The sequence below is a fragment of the Athene cunicularia genome (genome assembly GCF_003259725.1).
Source record: "Athene cunicularia isolate RWA chromosome 1 unlocalized genomic scaffold, athCun1 chr1_part1, whole genome shotgun sequence".
Taxonomy (NCBI): Eukaryota; Metazoa; Chordata; class Aves; order Strigiformes; family Strigidae; genus Athene; species Athene cunicularia.
The window spans coordinates 54,823,023-54,843,988 of record NW_020799091.1 but is presented as its reverse complement, the minus strand read 5'-3'; the positions used below and the strand labels follow the sequence as shown (position 1 = coordinate 54,843,988).

Here is a 20,966-nt window from a genome sequence, read left to right as displayed (position 1 = left end):
ATTTCAGTGTTACAGGAAGAAATATTAATGGTATACTAGGTTCATTCTATTTGTTTGCAATTTTTTTTTCCCCAGAAACTACTTGCAATCCGTTGAAAAAGCAGAAAAACGTAGTCTGTATCCTGAGAAGTTCACTTAATCTCCACCAACTATAGCTACATCATTTGTCTAATTTAACATTCAGTTCTTGAGATATATAAAGTGATTTATGAAAGAGAACATAGTTAAAAAAGATAATGTAATGAGCTGTAGTTGAATTAAAAAATGAAACAAAATGGAACAAAACCACTCAACATTCTAGGCTGGATCAAAGGAAACTTAAATCATCTGCTGTTTAAGCTTCCTGATTTTCCCTAAGGAGTAATGAGCTTAACTGAGCTCAGCTAAAGTTAATACTTGATGGGGAATCTATAAACAATAGCATTTATTTCAATTAATTATTACAAGGAGTAGGCTTAGAATACAACAGCTAAAGTATGTTTGGGAGGCTGTACCAGGATCTTTGATATAACTTTTGCTGATATCAGTATTAATAGTATGGAATTGCTATCAGAATTCAAGCAACTGTTTGACAGAATGGAATTGTGGCAAGAGGTATTACAGTGTTCTCCATCCTTGTATACTAGTCATATCCTTTCCTGCTGGACTGTGAGATGACCTGTTTTCTTTGAGGCACAGGCCTGGACATCATGATAGGAGTTTTAGGAGAAATACAAGATTCTGAAGTTACAGCATGTTCTACACCTCAGTGTGTATTTGCTTCTCTTAAATTTCTTGCATGTGATGCTACTATATTTTTGTTTTATGTAAATACACAGCTTTTGAAATAAACTTCTTTTTTTTTCCCCTGAACACTGCTTCTAACAAGGATTATTATTTTGAAGCAGTCACACTTGTAGATCGATTTGTTATTAATAAATTACAGTTAATATTAGGAAGATGAAAATTAGTATACTCAGCAACAGTCTGAGCACTGCCTGTTATTGGAACTTTGATTTTGTGATGTTGGTAGGAAAACAGGTAGGTACTGCAAGATAAGACTGTAGAAAATTGTTTATATCTAAATATATGTATATAAGCTCCTGCTGAATATTTCATTTTTTAAAAGGCAGGTAGATACAATGTGTTATATTTCAATGGTATGCAGACTGCTTAACTGAAAGTTCTGTCTTTTTTGATTTGGGCAAGGAGTTCTTTGTTTCTTTGTTTTGAGATTTTAAAGGGTCTCCATTTATTCAACTTGAATCCTTTGGTTCTCCATATGGAAAACTGTAATTTATATTACCTTGATATTTATTTGTACTTATATGTAGATGTGTTGAAACATTTTAAAGCTGTGCCATAAATAGTGTGCTGGACACGTTTAGTTTTGTACAACAGTTATATAACAATGTAACTATTTACTAATGCAGTCAGTATGCAAGACATTTAAAAAGGAAGTTGTGCCTACTTTCAGTGCGTTTACAAACTAAGTTACACTACCAGTGTTCAGTACCTTTTGGGCAAAACACAAAATCCTTATTGGTTTTGTTAAGGGAATTTCTAAATCATGATCCCAGTTTTTCAAAACCCCAGGTCACACTCACAATGTTACTGACATGATCACTCATTTGTAATGTGCATCTGTTAACATGAATAAAATTACAACATGCTGAGTGTCATATGCACAGAGAGAAAGAACGGACAAGAGGTCCTGTAAAATATTCAGCACGCTGATTTAAAATTAGAGAACAGTATGATGGACTCAGTTTTCTTTCGAGAGATACCTACCTAAAAACAAGTGAATATCCTAGTCCATAAGTAGCCATTGAGCACGTAATTGAGTGATTAGGAATTGAAAGGAAGTACTTTGTCAGGAAGAGAAGTTACCCTAGTGTAATAGTAGGAAGTATGCAAAGATGTGAATGGAGAAATAGATAATTTGGACCTTGAGACCAATGTGAAATGTCCATGTCACTAATGGTGGCTATCACTGTTTTCAGTACATTGTTCATACTGGAATAGAAATTCATCACACTGAGTGCTGTGCAGAGTAAAACAATTGGCACTCAGTAAAGATGGAGCTGACAGTGAGGAATCCCCCAAAGAGACTTAGGGAGACAAAGTGATATTATTAAATTTACAGCCAAACTAAACACTTTGTAAAGACTTGGAAAATTATTTTCATCAGCAGAGCTAGCTACCGAATTCATAGCATAGAGGTTTTGATGTAACTGAGTGATTAACAAAAAAAATTTTGATTGTGGAAAAACTGATGGCAAAAATGGGAACACTGTACCAACTGCTGCCATTTCTACTATCAGCAGTTTGTGTTTGCTTCTAGTTTTACTATTTTAGAGCTTTGTAATGACACACTTTATTTAAAGTGGATATCTGTGCCCTTTTATGTTGAGTACAGTACATCCCTGTGATAAAAAGACAGTTCTTGGCCAAGTGTTCATATATGCAATATTTTGAAAGTGTGAAAATGAAACTAAATCAGAGTAGAAAAGTAAAGATAAATCTGAACATTGTTTTGTGCAAGAATTGGCCATCTCTATGAAAATTAATAATTATACGCACTTTTTACAGACATGTATTAAATAATAGAAAATTCCATTGACTATATAAAATGTTGTAAGTTTTAGGTAAGTAGTATGAAAAGGATTGAAACAAGATTTAAATATTTCTGTTTCCTAGGGGAAAAAAAAATCAAGCCTAAGGTGTAGCAAATTACTGTCTTAAACCAATTTTTTTTGTATGCATAGCCTTAGCAAGAGGAAACAACATATTGCTGTTAAAAGACAGAAAGGATTGAAGGAACAATATATGGGCTATTGAGGTATAAAAGCTATAAAATTTGAGAATTATGTTATTACACAGAGTGACAGCAACATTTTTCATACTTGTTACTCAGTGGACTGCAGTACAGTTCTGAGATGCCTGAATGGTTTTAAACTGATGTTCAGTGGGGCAAATGTTCATGTGGCACCTTGCACAGCCATATCTTTAGGGGTACAGTTACCAAAGCCAACTAGTTGAAAGCTAGCCTTTACTATCTCAGCACTGTGATGAAGCTCTCCTTAGACTTTTTTAATTAGATTTGTTTTAAAAGTATATTTAATGCAATTTCTAAGATGTTTTCCATATTTGAAAAATAAAATGTAGTTTAATATTTGAGTGTAATATATGTCTGTATAATACATGATAATATATTCAGCTCTAGGTTGCTGCCTTTTTTCATTGGTTGATAAAATTTCCTGTGAAAATCCAAATTAGAAAGTGAGGGTACCACTGTGAGCAATGTCAAGTGATGAATAAAAGTCAAAGTTTCTGAAGTTAAGATATAATTAGGTACAAGTGAAGAAATTTTTTTTCTATAAATATCAGCAATCCTAAACCTTATACTCTAATTAAACACAAGTAATAATGCATGTTTTAATGAGTCAGTACATCTGCATGAGGGTTTTTTTCTCCTCACAGCCATGAAGGAACAGATTCTGTAGCTGACCTGACAGATGTTACCGTGGTATTAAACAACTTCAGAAGCAAAATTATCAAAGTCCAGGTATGTAAAGAGATACCTGTTTTGTATGCAATATTTCCTTATATGAAATATGACTAATGCTTACATGTCTTAGGCTGTATTTAATTCGAACATGTATATTGAAATATATAATTTAGATTTTGTATAATTAGAGTGTGCAAATTAGTGTAGTTAATTTGATCCAATCAGGTTATACTAATTGCATGAGAGATTGTTAAATAGCTGTTAAAATAATGCATCCGTGTGTGTAACGTAGATAGGATTTATCTCATCTAGCTTAAGGTGTCTAAGAGTGTAGTCTAGATGCTTTAAATTCCCTCTCTGCTTAGTAGAATGAGAAAGACAGTCCAAAGGACTGCTCATCCCAGCTCATGTGTGTATTTAAACCAAGGGGCTGACCACCTCTTGAGACATTAATTTCTCTCCTGTGACTGGGGAGGTATTTTACAAGAAGTCCAGATACCATGGTGGAAGTTAAAATTAGGTATGTTGAATTCTACCCTAAACTATCAACTTTGTGTGAATGAAATTACAATACTTTCATTCTTAAAGATCCATTAAAAAGCGATAACAAAACATGAGTTATATTAAGGAGAAGGAACATCATAGTATTATATGTTTTCCACTATTTTGTAAATAACATTTTGTGTAGATGTCCTTGGCACATTGTATCCTAATTTTAAATATTACAAAGGAGAGAAAACAATGTAAACATAAGTCAAAAGGAATTTTTAAAACCACATATATGAGTCTTTTCCCCAGTCTGTAGCTGAAAGTTTCCAGAACCTGGAGAAAATATGTAACTCTGCGGAGCATGATGAGCTTGCCTTTAAACCACTCCATTTGGATCAAAAATAGGAAAATGATTCTGTGTGAAGGGTGGTACATATTAAACTTACAACTAGAATATGTAAGCTCTGTAGTTCAGCTGAACTGTAGAATCACTTCAGCAATACCTAGGATGTGGCTTCAGAAGCATTAGCTAAAAACCCATGATTTAGTGTGAAAATAAATCTGCAAGCATTAGCTTGGCAATATAAACATGTGAAACTAATATGGTTATTACTGAATATGTTCAGACACTGAGTGCTTTAGAAACTATTTGGGTTTCAAAACCCATTGAGTTTCTTTTAATCAAGGAAATTAAGGTCAGCAAACAATATTCATTTGGAGCCTTTATTAAGCATGTGGGTAAGACAGCAGAAATAGCTTCATTTGAATGGGAGATCGTATGTTTCAGCAACAGATTTGTTGCTTTCTGTTTGTGAAGGGCTTACGAGAATCAGTTTCTCTTCAGGTAAGTTCCACGCATGGCACAACACCCTGCTACCCTTCTTCTGCCAGCTAATGGCTGGATCACAAACTCATGAGGGAGGAAAATGAGATACAATTCCCCACACTTCTAATTACTGTTTGCATAAAGAAGTACAGAGGGCTTGAACATGCTCTTTGATTTGTTAATCACCATTTAATTTTTCACAATCAGTTACTTCTTATTACAGTAAGTTCTGTACATAGCTTGAAAGTATGAAATTACATTTTTGCTGTTCAGTTCAATAAGTAGTTTACTGAGACAGAAATTGGTAAGATGTTGGCCCAGCTCTAGCCAGTAAGTACACCATAATTAGATATCACAACTGAAGTGGTAATTATTATCAACTAACTTCCCAAATTACACAAACACATTTCTTTTAATGACTAGGTACAGAAAAAGCCTGATAAAATGAATGAAGATCTCCTTAACGATGGAACAACAGGAAAAAAAGGAAATCAGGAATCAGTTACAAGGTAATGCATAATTTGCTTATGCTTTAACCGTGCCAAGACATGTATATTATTACTCATAGCGTAAGTGTTTCTTAGTTGGTAGTGATACAAATATGTAAAAAGGCTCCCCCTTTTAGGGGAAAGGACAAGCTATAATGTCTTGTACATCTCATTATTTATTTCCTTTTTAATCCCTCCTTTCCATTTCTAGTTCCTGTTTATTTTCTCTGTTGGCATTATTTTTATTTTGTTATGTCAGGGAATCAATCTAAATATGAAAATCTCAGCCAGTGATGTGGTACTCAGATGTATCAAACTGAACATCAAAAAAGCAGGCTGTGATGTTGCTTGTCTGTTGCTAGACATAATTTATGAAAACTCGAGAAGTGGTTTTCTGTTTGTCAGTAAAATATTTACTTTAAAGATTGAGTTCTATAAATAATTATAATAAATGTCTCAAGCTTTATATTTGACAGTAATAGCATTGTAGTCTTTCTAATTTATGGTATACCATTCTAAAATTTTGTTTTCAGTTGCTGAGTATGTCTGTGGATGATGTGTGGTTCAGGCTGCCTTTTTTTTTTAAATTTTAATTTAGTTTTTATTAATAAGATAGAAACTCTTATGGAATTGTATCACTTTTAGGAATGAGAGAAGGGCAAAAAAGATGTTCCATCTTTGCTTCGAAAAATAATTTTAGGGTTTTTCTTAATAGTGCTGTGGATCAGAATGGGGAGTGTTGTATCATTTTTCAAGACATGTTAATTGTCTTTTCGAGAGTATTTTAATCAGATAACCTTTGACCAGTGTATTTTAGAAACAGTGGTCCAGATGCTTTCTGAGCATTCTTTCCTTGTAACACTTGAGAGACCTCTTTCGCAAGAAACATTTCAAAAAGATAATGTTCTCGAGTGTGAAAATTGGGGTGCTGGCAAAAGTATTTACTGAATTCCCAATGATTTGATGAGTTATTAGTTCTCAATATCCCTTAATATCAGAGAAGAATGAGTTTGGGTCTTTAATCTGGAATGCTGGTAATGCAGTAAATTTATCCACTCTTCCAAGGTGATGATAATTCCTCTTCTGGACCTTCAAGGCTGTTGGGGAGGGCTTAATTTGCAATACATATTTCCATACTGGACTCCATCCACTTTGTAGGAAACACTCATGTTTGCTCTCAGAAAGTCTGATTTCCAGCACAGTTTGCTTCTGCAGTATGCTACCGAGTGCTAAGTTGTCATGGCTGTATAATTGCAAAGAACTGAAGGTAATGCCTTCTGAAATAACCAGTTCAGGGCTAATGACTTGATTGTGTAAACAGCTTAATTCAAGTAATCATAGATCTCTTTGCCCTGAAAGAAAAAAGAAATTGCAGTAACTTTGTCCATAAGTACCATTAAGCATACAAGATTTACTATCGAGTTAAAGTCTAATCCCTCCATTGTTCAGGAGAACATCTTTGGACTATAGTTCAGCTAGTAAGAAAGGGATAATGTTGGTATGAGGGATTTAAGGAGAATGGCTTTTTCATCGCTATTTTCTCTGTAACCTAAAGACTTTTGGGCCCCAAATGACTGCTGTGAGACTCAAAAAAAGGTTTTCTTCCATTTTCAGTAGCCTTGACAATGGTTGTAGGTCACAAAGTCTGTTAAAGAAGATAAAGGAAAGGCAATACTTCATCTAGTAAACAGTTGACCCCAATTAATCCTCAGCACACACATTTCTTGGTAGATCCAGGACTGGCTTCTGTTTCAGTTTTATCATATATCCTGACAAAGGCCTCTTGCATCTCAAGTACCTGGACATTTTATTGAGTCTCTGTTGTTGATTTTATATTTACCACCATTTACCCACAGATGATTTTACTGTTACAATATTGACTAGATTCAGAAAGCCTTCCAGAATACTTTATTGCAACTCTCAAAAATTTCTTCCTGAAGACACAGGTCAGGGAAGTGAACAAACATTTTGGCACAAAGTGGCCTCTTTTGCAGAGTGGTATTAGTTGAAGGAATTTTACATCATCTTCAAGCTTCCCACTTCCAGTGGATGAAAGGATGTATATACAGTGGTCAAAATCATAGTTCCATCTAAGGCAGGCCAGAGATCTTATGATCTTCTAGGTCTAGTCTTTTATCACAGTGGGTTGGTTCATCAACGTGCATCAATGTACAGAGTTTTTCTGGGCTGTTGAAGCCTCTCATCCAATAATTTATTTGCTCTTCCCATTGATTCAAGGTTGTGGCTCAGGGGCATGATTTAAGGCCTGCTGTTTGTCTGACAGCTTCTTCCTAGGAACTTGTGAAATAACCTTCCTCTTTGATATCCCAGAATGGAAATTATATCTTGCCAGCACACTGTTCCTTATAGGAATCACTGGATGTTCTGATATGGGATACATGCATACCACATCGTCCAAGTCCTCTCAGAACTGAACTGGCCTTCTCCAGTTGACTGCTTTTCCCACGTGACCTTACAGGTTAAGCCAGCCATCTTCAGAGCAGCTTGTTCTGTTCAGAAGATCTCTGCTTTCTGTAAAGGTTTGCATAATCAATATTTTCAAGATCAAAAACTGATTTTCACATCTGTCTTTGTATTCACATTAGCTGCACATCAATTGGCTGCATTATAAAGAGCTTGACATTCTTTCAGTCCTGCTAAGTACAGGAAATGGGACAAAAAGTCAGAAAGACTGAAGACGAACTTCTTGGGACTGTGAACTGCCATCTGTTTAGCCTGTGAGAACTCAGTGCTAGTTGAGGGGTTGTCGTCTTCAGAGATGTCACACCATGCAGTCAGTGCCACGCCACTGGTGTCCCTTTCTTCTGTGTTTGCTATAGTCCTGATCAGGTATGGCTGTGCTCTCTCCTCTTATCATTGCTGAGTGAAAAGAATGTGAGTGAAAAGAAGGTGACACATTATTCACACCACTTACAGTGCAGCCTTCTGGGTTTTCAGCTTTGTATTAGTGGAGTGATGTGAATTCTTTTAGTATGTTGGAGATCTGAGACTTGTCTCATTTGTTCTTAAAGATTATGAGGGATACTTATTTTTATACTTTTAAAAGTATACTTTTGAAAGGGTTCCAACCAGAAGAAAAATTAATAGGAGTGACTCACACAATCTAAGTGTGTGGGGAATGACTCACCTCAAAAGACTGTTGAGGTCCATCTCCAACAATATTAAACCATACTGTAACCAATTTGGCAAAAGCAACCTTGCAGTTCAGAGATCTGTAAAACAGTGCTCTGAGGGAGACTGCAGCCACCATCTCCTTAGCTGTGTGTGCTGTAAGGCATACATGATTAAAAAAACAATCTTGGTAGATGTTGGTATTCAAAGCAAGCAATGAATGCTCTGCAGCAGAAATAGAAAACCTCTGGACAACGTACCTCAAAGATCTAGGGTAGGTACTACTCCTTGGCCTTGTCATTTGCTGTTGGTCACTGGTGATGACAAGATACTGGGCTAAATGTGTGGTCTGGCCCAGTGTGGCCATCTCTGTTACATTCAGGCTTTATTTTATATATTCAGCTCAACCACCTATGGGGCTATGCAGACATCCCTCACCTTGAGAATATGCATTGGTTCTTGTGATGTAGAATACACATGGATAAAACTTGAAAAATAACTATTATTCATTATAAAAAATAACCAATTCTCAAGATATTTTGGCTGTATTTATGATTTTTGCTTTGGTAAAACGTGGAGTTCTTGCCAAATTTGGATTGCTTGATTGAAAATATTGGAGACTGCAGTTGTGCCATTGTTTGTCCTGAGTGACTGGGTATGAGGTGTGGCTCCCAAAAGATTTTTGGCGTCAGAGGCATGTGCAGTGGGAGTAGAATAGAAGTGTATTCAGTTACTGTGGGATGAGTATTTCTTTAACGTATTTTCTTACTTCTGATTCTCTACAAGCTTAATAGTAATGTAGTATTATTTTCTTTCTGATTAATGTGTACTTTATATAATAATTTTTAGGGGGTTTTTTTTGTAGATTTTCAGAAGAAATTCCAATAGAAGAGAAGGAAAAGAAAAGTGATATTCTTAACATTTTTTCAGTTGCTTCAGGCCATTTATATGAACGTTTTTTAAGGTAAGGAAATGTAAAAGGGAAATGAGAATTTCATGGGGATACTGTGAGCATTCACACTAAAATTAAGCAGCTTGAAGAAACTGACTGATTTAACAAGGTGTAAAGAATTCATTGTCAAAACATAGAAAAGATGTATGCAGTGAGGACCAAACATATAGATCTTAAAAAATACCATTATTCTATGAAGAAAGAAGGATGTTCTCTATGTCTTTCATGAGTGCATGTGCAAAGTGTGAACATAAAGGATGAGGTTCAGCCTCTCTTTATAAAGACATAATGGCAGTGGCTGCATTAGAGTTGTCATCTGTTTATGTTTAGTCCAAACTATGGATACTACCATATGCACATACGGCCTTACTCACCTCAGTGTTCATTCAACAAGCAATGATTGCTTTGAAGGAATTTTTACAGTATTGCCTCATCTGTTCACAACCATCTCTGTTACTTTTCTGATTTGAGTACTTGTCTACAGGCATCAGATTCAGTGATTTTCCTGTCCTAAAATGGAATTTCACAATTCTTTCATGCCTATTTATTTGGAAAGTAGTATTTTGTAAGTGTTGATGTTTATTTCTTAGTAGTCTGATGCAGTTTGAACATCTGCATTTCTTTCCTTCAACCTACAACAACCTTCATGAAAGGAAATACTTCTTCATTTTAAAGGAGAAAGTTTTTTAAAACACTACATGCTGTTTTGCCTTATTGTAAAGTTTGTTATTTCTTGATTTTTAAGGCAGATTTGACCTCTTGTAAGGTTGTAAGGCATTGCTTATCTGCCTGGTTACACCAAACAGATGCCACAATAGTGAAAAAAAACAAACCCAAAATAGTGTTTTTTACAGTAATCAAGGGTTTCCTGAAGAGGAGCTTAACTTGAACTACACTTCCTCTTTTCCACTGTTTTTCATTTCAGCAACCTATGAAACTCAACCAATATATTTCTAAAATCAGTTATATCAGTAGCCAAGTTACTATAAGGCATTCACTGTTGCTCCAGTTTTGTCAGGCACCTCTGTTAGAATAAAGCTTGTTAACAGATCCACTTTTGAAATTGTTCCAATATTGCTTAACCAATCTGGATTGGAATAAATCCATCTCAAATTGGTCTTGAACACATGCTCTTTAACGCTTTTAATTAGAAATAGAAATTTCTGCTTAAACAGGGTTAAAGAAAATTATACTTAGCAAGTTTTAGCACCTTTTAGGTGCAGTTGAAATTTAATGACAAAATATTCGTTTGTTTATTATAGACTTATATTTCCACAGAATCATGATGCTTTCTGTCCTACGTCATACAAAAACACCAGTTAAATTTTGGTTTCTGAAAAACTATCTTTCACCAACATTTAAGGTAGGAGAAATATATCACTTCTAGTATTTTTTTCTTAAAAACTTGAAGTATTTGATTTTTTAAAATTGCAATTGAGTAATTCTATAATTCAAATTAAATTTTCACAGTTGGAAAATATCTCTGAATGCATTAAATACCAGTAGTTTTAAAAGTCTCATATGTAAGGTGGTTGTTTTCTGGAATCCAAAGCCCAGTTATATATTACAATAATTTATTCTCTTCTGATAGTCTCTCTGAGCTTGAAAGAAATGCTATTTTATTTATGTAGCTGAGGACACTGCTAGAACTAAAGAAACATTTTAAAATAATAATTTATGTGGTCAGTAAGGCCAACATAGCTGTGTGTTTCAATTCCCTCTTTTTCCTTTTGAGACCTTGTATGACACATACGTGTACAACTAACAGTTTTTCCATTCCTCTTCTAGGATGTTATTCCTCACATGGCTAAAAAGTATGGTTTCAAGTATGAGTTAGTACAGTATAAGTGGCCCCGCTGGCTTTATCAACAGACAGAAAAACAAAGAATTATCTGGGGCTACAAAATTCTTTTTTTGGATGTTCTTTTCCCTTTGGCTGTGGATAAAATAATATTTGTTGATGCTGATCAGGTAAGAAAAAACAGAATTGTATAAACCTATGAGGCAGTCATTTGAGCTTAAATTGATCCAATTTCATTCCCTGTGGTCATTTTGGTCTTGTAAGACTATAGCAGTTGTACAACCAGAACCAGTAGCATTGCAGAACGTGAAATGAAATAATTTCACTTGTCTTCAGTCATGTAGAAATTAAGAATCTCGTCACACTGAGTTACCCTAAATTGCCTCTAATGCCCATTGAGAGAGAAAAGCACCTGGAGAAGTATGTGGGATCTGAAGGTGCATTTCACCTAAGGCATAATTGAATGATTGTCTCTTGGCTGATTGTGCGAGAACTATGGAAGGGGTCCAAGGTGATGAGGAAGATGAATCCTGCCGCTTTTGTTCTTAAATTTTTATGCAGTCTTCACTCAGAAATTAATATTGTATAATATATTGAACGGTAACATGCTGTCTCAAACAGATGAGACACTGAAGAGTCTATCACATGGTTATTAAAAACCTCAGAACAAATATTACCTGTTTTGGTCCTCTTTCAAAACTTGAGAATAAATTAAATTTAGATGGAGCAATGCAGACTGCAACTTTGTGCAATTCCATCTGGATACAGCAGTAGTACTGGTTGTCTGTCCTAACTACTCTTAAGAATTTCTCTGTACTCTGAAAAAGCTAAAACTTTTTTACCACAGTGCAATTTGACGGAAGAATGATTGATTAGTAAATAAAGGATATTTGTAAAATGTCCTTATAACCTATTTTTAAAAGTACATTACTACTAGATACAAAGATTTTCAAATGATGCATTAACTTTGGATGCCCAAGTTAATGTAACAAATAGGAAGGATTTTTTAGAAGGCAGATGCTCAGTAGAATTTTAAAGTTAAACTCTTGCATGAAGGAATTTAATATTGGGCAACCAAAACCACTGGTCTATAAATTAAAAATACTTTTCTTGCTTTATTTAATTTACTTATTAAATGCATTCTGTAGATAGCCACAGAATAAACATATATTTTTCTTCCTTGAACAGTGGTTTGGTAGATGTCATTCCAGTAGAATATTTTAGCTATATTCCACTGTTGTAGAGTCTCTGGATTTATTTTTTTTTAATAAAATTAAACTTTGGGAAGGTTGCTGCAATAACTACCCTCATACACACACCTTAAAATTTAATACTGGTTTTAAATATATTTTTATTTAGATTGTAAGAAGTGACCTAAAAGAACTCAGAGATCTAGATCTAAATGGAGCTCCCTATGGATACACGCCTTTCTGTGACAGCCGTAAAGAAATGGATGGATACCGTTTCTGGAAATCAGGATACTGGGCATCACATCTTGGGAAAAGGAAATACCATATTAGGTAGGATAGCTCCTTACATATTTTTGTGCAGTTTGTGAATTTGACTAAAATCCGGGTCTTGGTATTGATCAATGAGGCATTCAAAAGCAATTGCCCTATAGTCATTCTCAACAAGAGATGAATAAGACATGAATTCTGATGAAATACTGATTTTGCTTTTTTATTGTAGCTTCAGCCACTTAAAAAAATTACTCCTTTAGGATGGGAACAGTTTTTGGTTTCTAGTTACTTTCATTAATGTTACCAAATGAAGATGAAACTGCACAAATCTCTCTTTTTAATCTTTGTAGTGCCTTATATGTTGTGGATCTTAAGAAGTTCAGAAAGATTGCAGCTGGAGATAGGCTTCGGGGCCAGTACCAGGCTCTCAGTCAAGATCCAAACAGTCTGTCAAATCTAGATCAGGTATCTATGAGTTTAAGCAATTTGGGGTTTATTTTCTTTAGTTTTCTCAATATGCATGGAATTATTTTGTATTTCAATGTATATGTAATATGATTCTGAAACTGTTTGTCCTTTCCTGCTATTTTAGCACATTTTCAGGTGTGCATATGAGCAAGTTCAGAAAACTGAACACTAAATGATGATTACTTTAAATAATTGTTTAACGTGCAAAAAGTGAGGATAAAACAGCATAGAGGAATGCTGTCATTTATTTGTAGTTGTTCTATGTGCATTTGTGTTTTTATAATGATAATCCTATATTCTAATAATGGTAATTATACTATTATTTAACAAGAGCTTCTTCCTCTTTCTTCTTTTAATTTCTATTAATGCAAATTTCATTTTTGCAAGCTAACTGCTAATGCACTCTAGTGGTTTCTGTACATGGTGACCCTGGGGTGCCTGTAGTCTTCATTTATATAACTCCACCAAATTTTAAAGCTAGGTGAGGTAAGTCAAGGTGCAAGTCACAGGCATGTAAGTAGATCCCAGATGTACAAAACACACCTAAATTTATTATTCTTTTCTGTAGTAGGGGTTCTTTACTAAGATTTGATAATACAGCTCATCCCATTTCTGCCTGAATAAATAATACTTTTTATTTGTCTCTCTTGAGACATAGTTCACATTGTGAACATCAGAAGGCTTCATAAGTGAGATTGTCCCTGCTTTTGTAATTTTCCTTGTGGAATTACTAAAGCACAGAAGATTTTTACCTGCCTATAGCAGTGAAGGGATCCCACAGCAGCAAAGCCCACATCTCTCAGTGCCTGCACTCCACCCCCTTGCTCTGCAAGCAAGGTTTCTCTCTCTCTCTCTCTCTCTCTTACATAAGTACATTATTGCCATTTGCATTTTTTTCCAGAAATAAAATTAAAAATTGAAAATAGCAGTTCTTACAATATTGGACAAAGAAAAATGAAAATACAGCTACAGTACAAACTTGAACTATACTAGATACAGGGAGTTGGAGCAGCCTTAAGCTGTAACTATTAAGAGGAGAAGACTGATGTAACAGCAAGTCAGGTTTTATGTCTCTGTCCTGGACAATAGAATAAATTATTGGCCCATATCACACATTTTTCAAACACGGTCTTACCCACATGTACATTGTCTTTCAGGAAGACCTTTAAGATTCAGAAGCTGGTTACACAGCTTCCACCATAATGCTGCTTTTCAGCAATAGTTCTCAAAATATTAGTAATGTATATCTTTAATTACAGCATTAATACATGATAGCATATAATTCTTGTTAAGTCTGTTGGATCAAATCAAAAGTCATTCCAGTGTCTGCTACCCTTCCCTCAGCACATCAGTGCTGAGAGCAGATGCTCAGTTGGTTAAATCTTGGCAGAATGGAACTGGAATTACTTTGGAAAGGGAAATACTTCAGTGTAATATTTTCATAGTAATCTGCTTTCTGACTGTATTGATAGGAATCACTTTGTCTTCATTGCTGCTACTTACACCAAACACAGCATTATTGCTAGAAATACAAACCACAGTGCAACATATTTTACAAGAGTCTTGGAGAGCTTTTATCTACTGATAGGGATGCATTATAAAATAAATTTATTTCTTTTTATTTTAAATACCTGAATGGAGTGCTCATTGCCCTTCTCGAAGAAGCAGAAATCTCAGCTCTTTGCGAATCTGCCAGCACTCTTGCCTTCATGGGTGTTAGATAAGATTACAGTAATACAAACCACAAAATAGTAGAGTGGGAAAAAAAGGTACTTTTAAATGCCAAGGATAGTAAGTAAAGAACTCCAAGGCAGAAAGATTACACATAATAAAAACTAGATTTCCAGTACAGAATATTTAAATGTTCTTTTTAGAGAAGCATGGAGATGTCTATATAAAGATGACAAAACAAATACTTGACAAGTATTTATACTAATAGCAATTCATTAAAAAATAGATAATCAACCATCTTGTTCGTTACTTAATAAAAATCAGTGGAAAAGAATATATGAGTATCTTTTAATAAAAGGAAATGGTTTTCTATTTTTAAATTTAGGTTATATTTTCTAATAAAGATGATGGTGTAGAGGAGTCCCCCTTTAAAGTAATTTAGGTTATGTGACTAAATGTGAAAAGACTCATATTGTAAATCAAATCAAAGAACAAATTTTAAATGTTGTGTGTGAAAGTCTAGAAGACTTTGATTTCAGCAGTTTACATATTTTGGATGAACAAGAATTTTGGCACTGGCTGTAAAAACAATCTGGGCTTACCCTTGTTCTTTTATTTTTCTGACTCGTGAATATTTTCTCTATAATTTTCTGGACGTATTTTAGTGGTTTTGAGTATAAATCACTTTCTTCTAAAGGATAAGCAACTTTTTGTTCAGAATTTTACTTTAAATTCATTGCTCTTTACTTTAAATTCTGGAACTAGCATCTGTCTTTCTACTTTCTACTCCATATAACAATCTGTAAATTCACAACTTTGAGAGTTACTGTAGTAACTCAGGAATTGTGATTTCATTTAGAAGGTCAGAGAGGCACAACAGAAAAATCTCTTTTCTCTTGAAAGCGAGATAATGATAAACCATTTATTTTATATTCCTAAAATTCATGGAATTGAAGTTTTTCAAAAAAGAAAACATTTAAATAAGTATCTTGACTCTCAGTATACTTATATTTTATGTAATCTTCTTGTACTAATGTCTATATTTGAATTAAATTATATGCCTTTTATAATGCAGGTATATGTGCTATTTTATTCTGTCACATTTAGCAACATGAATTGGCAAAAGATGATGTGACTAATACTTACCTGAGTAGTGACATTCACTTTTTAAATATAATGTAGGGTTTGCACATGTGAAGGTGCTTAAGGATGGATATACCAATTACACCTGTTATTTTTAACTATGGCCAAACCACATGCATTATATGACCACCTGAAGTTTTTCTTATTTGTAAATGCTGTTCCCTACATTCAGCAAGATACTGGTTCAGAGCTTTCATGGTGGGAGTACTTGACTGTATAATAACGGTTAAAAATAAAAAAAAAAAAAAAAAAAAAGAATTTAGAGTAGTGGCATAATCCCAGATTATATGATTTTGAGCTTTTTTTTTTTTTTTTTTTCCAAATTTGAGGAATGGAAGAATGGTTAAGTTATGCTTTAATAATTTCACACAGTCTAATTCTGCTCAGTAGTATGACATCCAGTATCTGAACCGTATCAGACAGTATTGCTTATCTGAAGCTATGGAAGGAAAGACCCAAGTAGAAGAAAAAATTACTTGAGAAATGAGAGGTGGAATTGCCCATCAAAATGAGCATGACTAAGTTTTGAATCTACTTGAAAAAGAACTAGGTGAGCACTTAGAAGGAAACATAAGAACAATTTGCAGAAATGGTAACTGGCTAAGATATTCTACTTTTAAGTAGTGGTCTGATAACCAGTTACATGAAATGCAATGCTAATGTATGATTTTACAAAATTTGTACAGGATCTTCCCAATAACATGATTCATCAAGTAGCTATTAAGTCTCTCCCTCAGGAATGGCTTTGGTGTGAAACCTGGTGTGATGATGAATCCAAGAAAAAGGCTAAAACGATAGACTTGGTGAGTTGATTCCGAGTTAAATCCGTTTTACAGATTAAAAACTCTGCTATAATTTCTGTGGCTTTTGAGACACATATGTGATGTCATGGACACAGTCTTGCTGGAAGGCACTGGAACACTACTTCCCTTTCCCTAAAAGACAGCATCTTTTCTCCTTTCCTCTGAGACCTCTCACTTGCTCCAAACTTGCTTATGCTGAAGCTGAAAACTGTACCTAAAAATTAAATGTTGCTATCTGTAACTGGATAGGATCAGTGTTTTTCACACCTGTACATATATTTTTCCTATCTTTTTTACATATTCAATCAGGTAAGTACAATTAACAGCCTGGGTATTGTGTGCTGCTATTGCATTCCCTGCAAAGCAGGTTCCTCAGAAACCCCTGTCTGGAAATTAATATTATCATGGTTTTCTCTGTCCATTTCACTGCTGTAAATGGGAGGTAAAGCACAGCTTAAAAATTGTAATGTTGAGGAGATTATCCGTATTTAGAAAGAAGAAAGTGTCTGTCTGGGAATTAAACCAGAAAATGTTCTTCTCTGTCATTATTACCCCCATCCCATTTTTTTCCCCCATTCTCATTTTTTGACAACCCACACACTGTGATACTTCAGAGATGTAATTCTGAAGAAAAACAGACCGTTGGAATCTGGTGTGAATATTCAGTATGTAAATAGCTTTGTGTCTTCACAGTTGTTAAAATGAGCCTTTTTGTGCACTAAAGATGGGTGCTTTCTATTCAAGAAAGATTAAAATTAAGTTACTAAACTTTCTTTCAATCCCCCTTATGTATCATTTTTTTTTACAATTTTCATTTATGTTATTTTATGGAAGTAATCAATAAATTTTCTAGACAACACTCGAGGAAGCATCACAAACAATAAAAAACCTATCAGATTCAATTTCAGTATGCTAACATATATCTTATATCTCCCCATGTAACTTAAATCTTAATAGTTTTATGCTAGCTGTGTCTCTGCTATCCATACAGTCAGGAGCTCATGGAAAAAATAGAATTCTTTACAGTAAAATGTTTTGAGTTATTTAAACAGGGTTTATCTACAATTAGATTTGTGTGATTTTTTTTTTTTTAATTTTTTTTATTACTATCAAGGTATCAAGACCTTGTGTGCTGTCCTTCAATTAAATAGTAAATGCTGGCAAAATTATTTTGGGCAAGTTTCTTGAAAAAGTGGTATTTTCACATTTGCTTTGTTTCAATCTAGTATCTTTTAAACTTTCAGTGCAACAATCCCCAAACGAAAGAACCAAAATTAAAAGCTGCTGCCCGGATAGTGCCTGAATGGGTTGACTATGACTCTGAGATACGGCAGTTAATACAGCAAATTGAAAAAGAGAAGAAAAATCTAACGTTCTTTCAAAAAGGTAATTTACATACATATTCATCTGCTATCTTTTAAAAAATAAATATTAAGATAATTGAAATTAAGATCAGCATCAGTAGGCACAAATATTGTATTTGTACAATTTTCCATGCTCTTAGCAAAATTCTGTGGCTTTTAAGAGTTGCATGATTCTTCTTTTCACAGATACTATGCTAGGAGGATGAAATATTTTGTTTCATGCCGGAATCTAAGAGGAAATTTAGTGCTGCCCTATTCTTTGACCTCAAACACAACCAACTGTGCCACATCATTTGAGCCACAAATATTAAATAAAGCACATTAACTTAACCCTCAGTTAGAGAATCTAAAGCTAATGTCTATTAAGCATAGGTAACTGCGTGTCTGTTAACTTGTCTCTGCATCTCACTCTCAGCTTGTCTACACGGGGCCTTTTTGCACCAGACTAAAGGGCAATTTAGTTTACAAACAGGTGTTGGTTTATTTTTTTTGCTAAAATTGTTTTAAACTGAATTAGCTAAATAGCACGACAAAAAAAACCCCAACATTCTTATAGGACTTCCAATAAGACTTCTTAGAGTAATGTGAAACAAAAAAGAAAGGTGATCTCAGTTCTCAAGGTTGAAGAAAAACTTAGCAGATAAATCTTGAGTCAGGGAACAAATTCACTTTTTGTTTTAAAGAATTCTTAGTAGTTTTTATTCTTTGAAAGCTTCTGGTCAGCTTCTAGCAAGGCTCTAAAAATGAAGTTCACATTGCTGAACTGACTGACTAGCAGCAAATAGAAAGTAAAGGGTTTTCTCCACATTTTACAAAACTAGTCATTAAGTCTTTAAGTAACTGGTTTTTATACTACTTTTTTTTTTCCTTTGGTTACAGGTCTTAAGCATGATGAACTTTAGCACAGCCTGTAAACAGCAATGGCAACAGCTCAGTGGTCTTCTGTGAGAGACTGAATGGAAGTTACAGATCTTATATTGGCACTATTTTTAAGATTCTTTAATGTGAAGTCAATTATTTATAACTTATAGTGTTATTTAAAATGTTTTAAATGAAATACAAAAACAGAAGAGAAAGCCACAAGTACTTGGGGGTTTTTTAAACAGTATTGGGTAATTTTCCTAATTTCTTTGGTTTTCTTTTGCTCTGCTAAAAGGCAGTTTGCCCAGAGGATTTGAGAATATAAAGAATGATGTGTTCAACTCTTCAAAGATGTATCGTGTCAGTCTGGGGGAGGACACACACATTAAATACGTACATGAAAATGGTTTTGTGCATATTACATGCATTAAGCTAATGTATTTAAATATAAAGAATTTTGGCTCTCTGTCCATAATTTTGGCCCTGCAGAAATGCTGTGGTGACAAGAAAAAAATCTCCGTGTAGCAAAGATAAGACATAAAAAATAGCTTGTGTAATTTAGACCACAGAAATCTAAGTCAACTTGAAAGCTTGCTAAAGCAACAAATGGTCACTTTTCATTTATTATTCAGAGTTGCTGCACTCTTACTAAATTAAAAATAATCACTTTTGGTTCTTAGGCTCCTTTTGGTCACTTAACAGAATTTTATGACATACTATTTATGTTTTTTGGCTAAGATGATTTTCCAACCAGCCTATATTGCATCAGAAGGTCAGTACCTGAAAGCTGTCTCCACTCAGTTTTGGTTATCATCGTCCTGTTTAGAATTGAAAATAATAAAATACATGAGTAATTTTGACTATCAGTAGTGTCTCCTGTAATTTTCTAAATATATACTCACAAACCCTTTAGTGGGCCACTGACATTTTGCTCCCACAAAAATTGCAGTTCTTGCACTACATATTTGAAATAGGGAATTTATTTCTTAAATTGAGATCTAGTGCCTTAGAATGCATACTATTTTGTTTAAGCTGTGCTGGTTTCAAAATAGATTGGCTATGACTACAAATTCTTGTAAGAACAAAATCTTAGAATAAAGTCTTTCAGTCTAAATGCTTGAAATCGTAAAAGTTAAGGTTAATTGCACTAAGTGGTGAATCCATGAAGAGTTGCATTTCCATACCAGCAAATAATTGAATAAGAAAAATTAAACATATTTTGTATGTACTGTCATTGTCCTCAGATGTTGGTTATTTAAAATTTCTTTCTGTAAGAGCAAGTATTTAAAATCATGCTATCTTTTTTCTGATATTTTTCAAGTCTTAGTAATGTGAGACATGCAGATTTGTATACAGCTTTTTATATTTTTTGTTGTATTACCTTTCTGCATTTTGAGCAGTTCTAACATGTCACATATGGATTTTAAAAGGTCTATTGTGGGCATTTTCTTTGTATGAAGTACCCAGTGGAGTATTTCTTGTGTAACCCAATAGCAATAATCAATAAATCCTGATGTCAGTTCTCTTCAGCTATCCCATTACCTGCAATATCTTGTTCTCTAACATCATTACTTAAGGATATCAGGCAGCAAGTCAAACATTTGAACACAGAACTTTAAGTTGGTATTTTTATACCATATTGATGGACTTACAATTGACTTAGCAGATGTATATGCACCATTACTATAAATTCAATGTGTAACAAGAAAACAACTGAGAAAAAAGATATTATTCAGCTGCTTGCCTCTTTTTTTTCAGCTGCTAACTTCCATTCTAATGCTTTACTCTGCAGCATCATTTCACAATGATCTGGTTTGAAATTTCATGCTTGAAGCATACATTGGAAGATTTTTTTTCCAAGACAGAAGTTAAAGGTTCTTTAAGAAACCTTAGTCCTCTTTAATTATGATTATCTGTGTGGGAAATTTCTGCACTGATTTCTTGTTAATTTTATCTGTACCATCCTCTTCTTTTTAAAACTGGATTATTTCTACAGGCTTTAAAAAACTAGTAGCTAT

General features: G+C 34.1%; 1 protein-coding gene across 5 annotated transcripts in view; it reads left to right on the top strand.

Annotated features, from left to right (window-relative positions):
- Nucleotides 1–20,481, top strand: part of UGGT2 (UDP-glucose glycoprotein glucosyltransferase 2) — a 91,226-nt gene extending 70,745 nt beyond the window's left edge. For 4 of the 5 annotated variants that reach the window (XM_026854922.1, XM_026854929.1, XM_026854944.1 and 1 more), the window contains 10 exons: nucleotides 3,463–3,547; nucleotides 5,229–5,314; nucleotides 9,291–9,389; nucleotides 10,656–10,740; nucleotides 11,166–11,348; nucleotides 12,538–12,698; nucleotides 12,989–13,103; nucleotides 16,607–16,723; nucleotides 17,968–18,109; nucleotides 18,967–20,481. In XM_026854922.1, the coding sequence (XP_026710723.1) occupies nucleotides 3,463–3,547; nucleotides 5,229–5,314; nucleotides 9,291–9,389; nucleotides 10,656–10,740; nucleotides 11,166–11,348; nucleotides 12,538–12,698; nucleotides 12,989–13,103; nucleotides 16,607–16,723; nucleotides 17,968–18,109; nucleotides 18,967–18,989 (1,096 nt within the window). In that variant the 3' untranslated portion in view covers nucleotides 18,990–20,481. Of the gene's footprint in view, nucleotides 1–3,462; nucleotides 3,548–5,228; nucleotides 5,315–9,290; nucleotides 9,390–10,639; nucleotides 10,741–11,165; nucleotides 11,349–12,537; nucleotides 12,699–12,988; nucleotides 13,104–16,606; nucleotides 16,724–17,967; nucleotides 18,110–18,966 lie in introns of those variants that run through there. The other variant, XM_026854952.1, reaches the window with a different exon arrangement.
- Nucleotides 20,482–20,966: the final 485 nt, after the last annotated feature.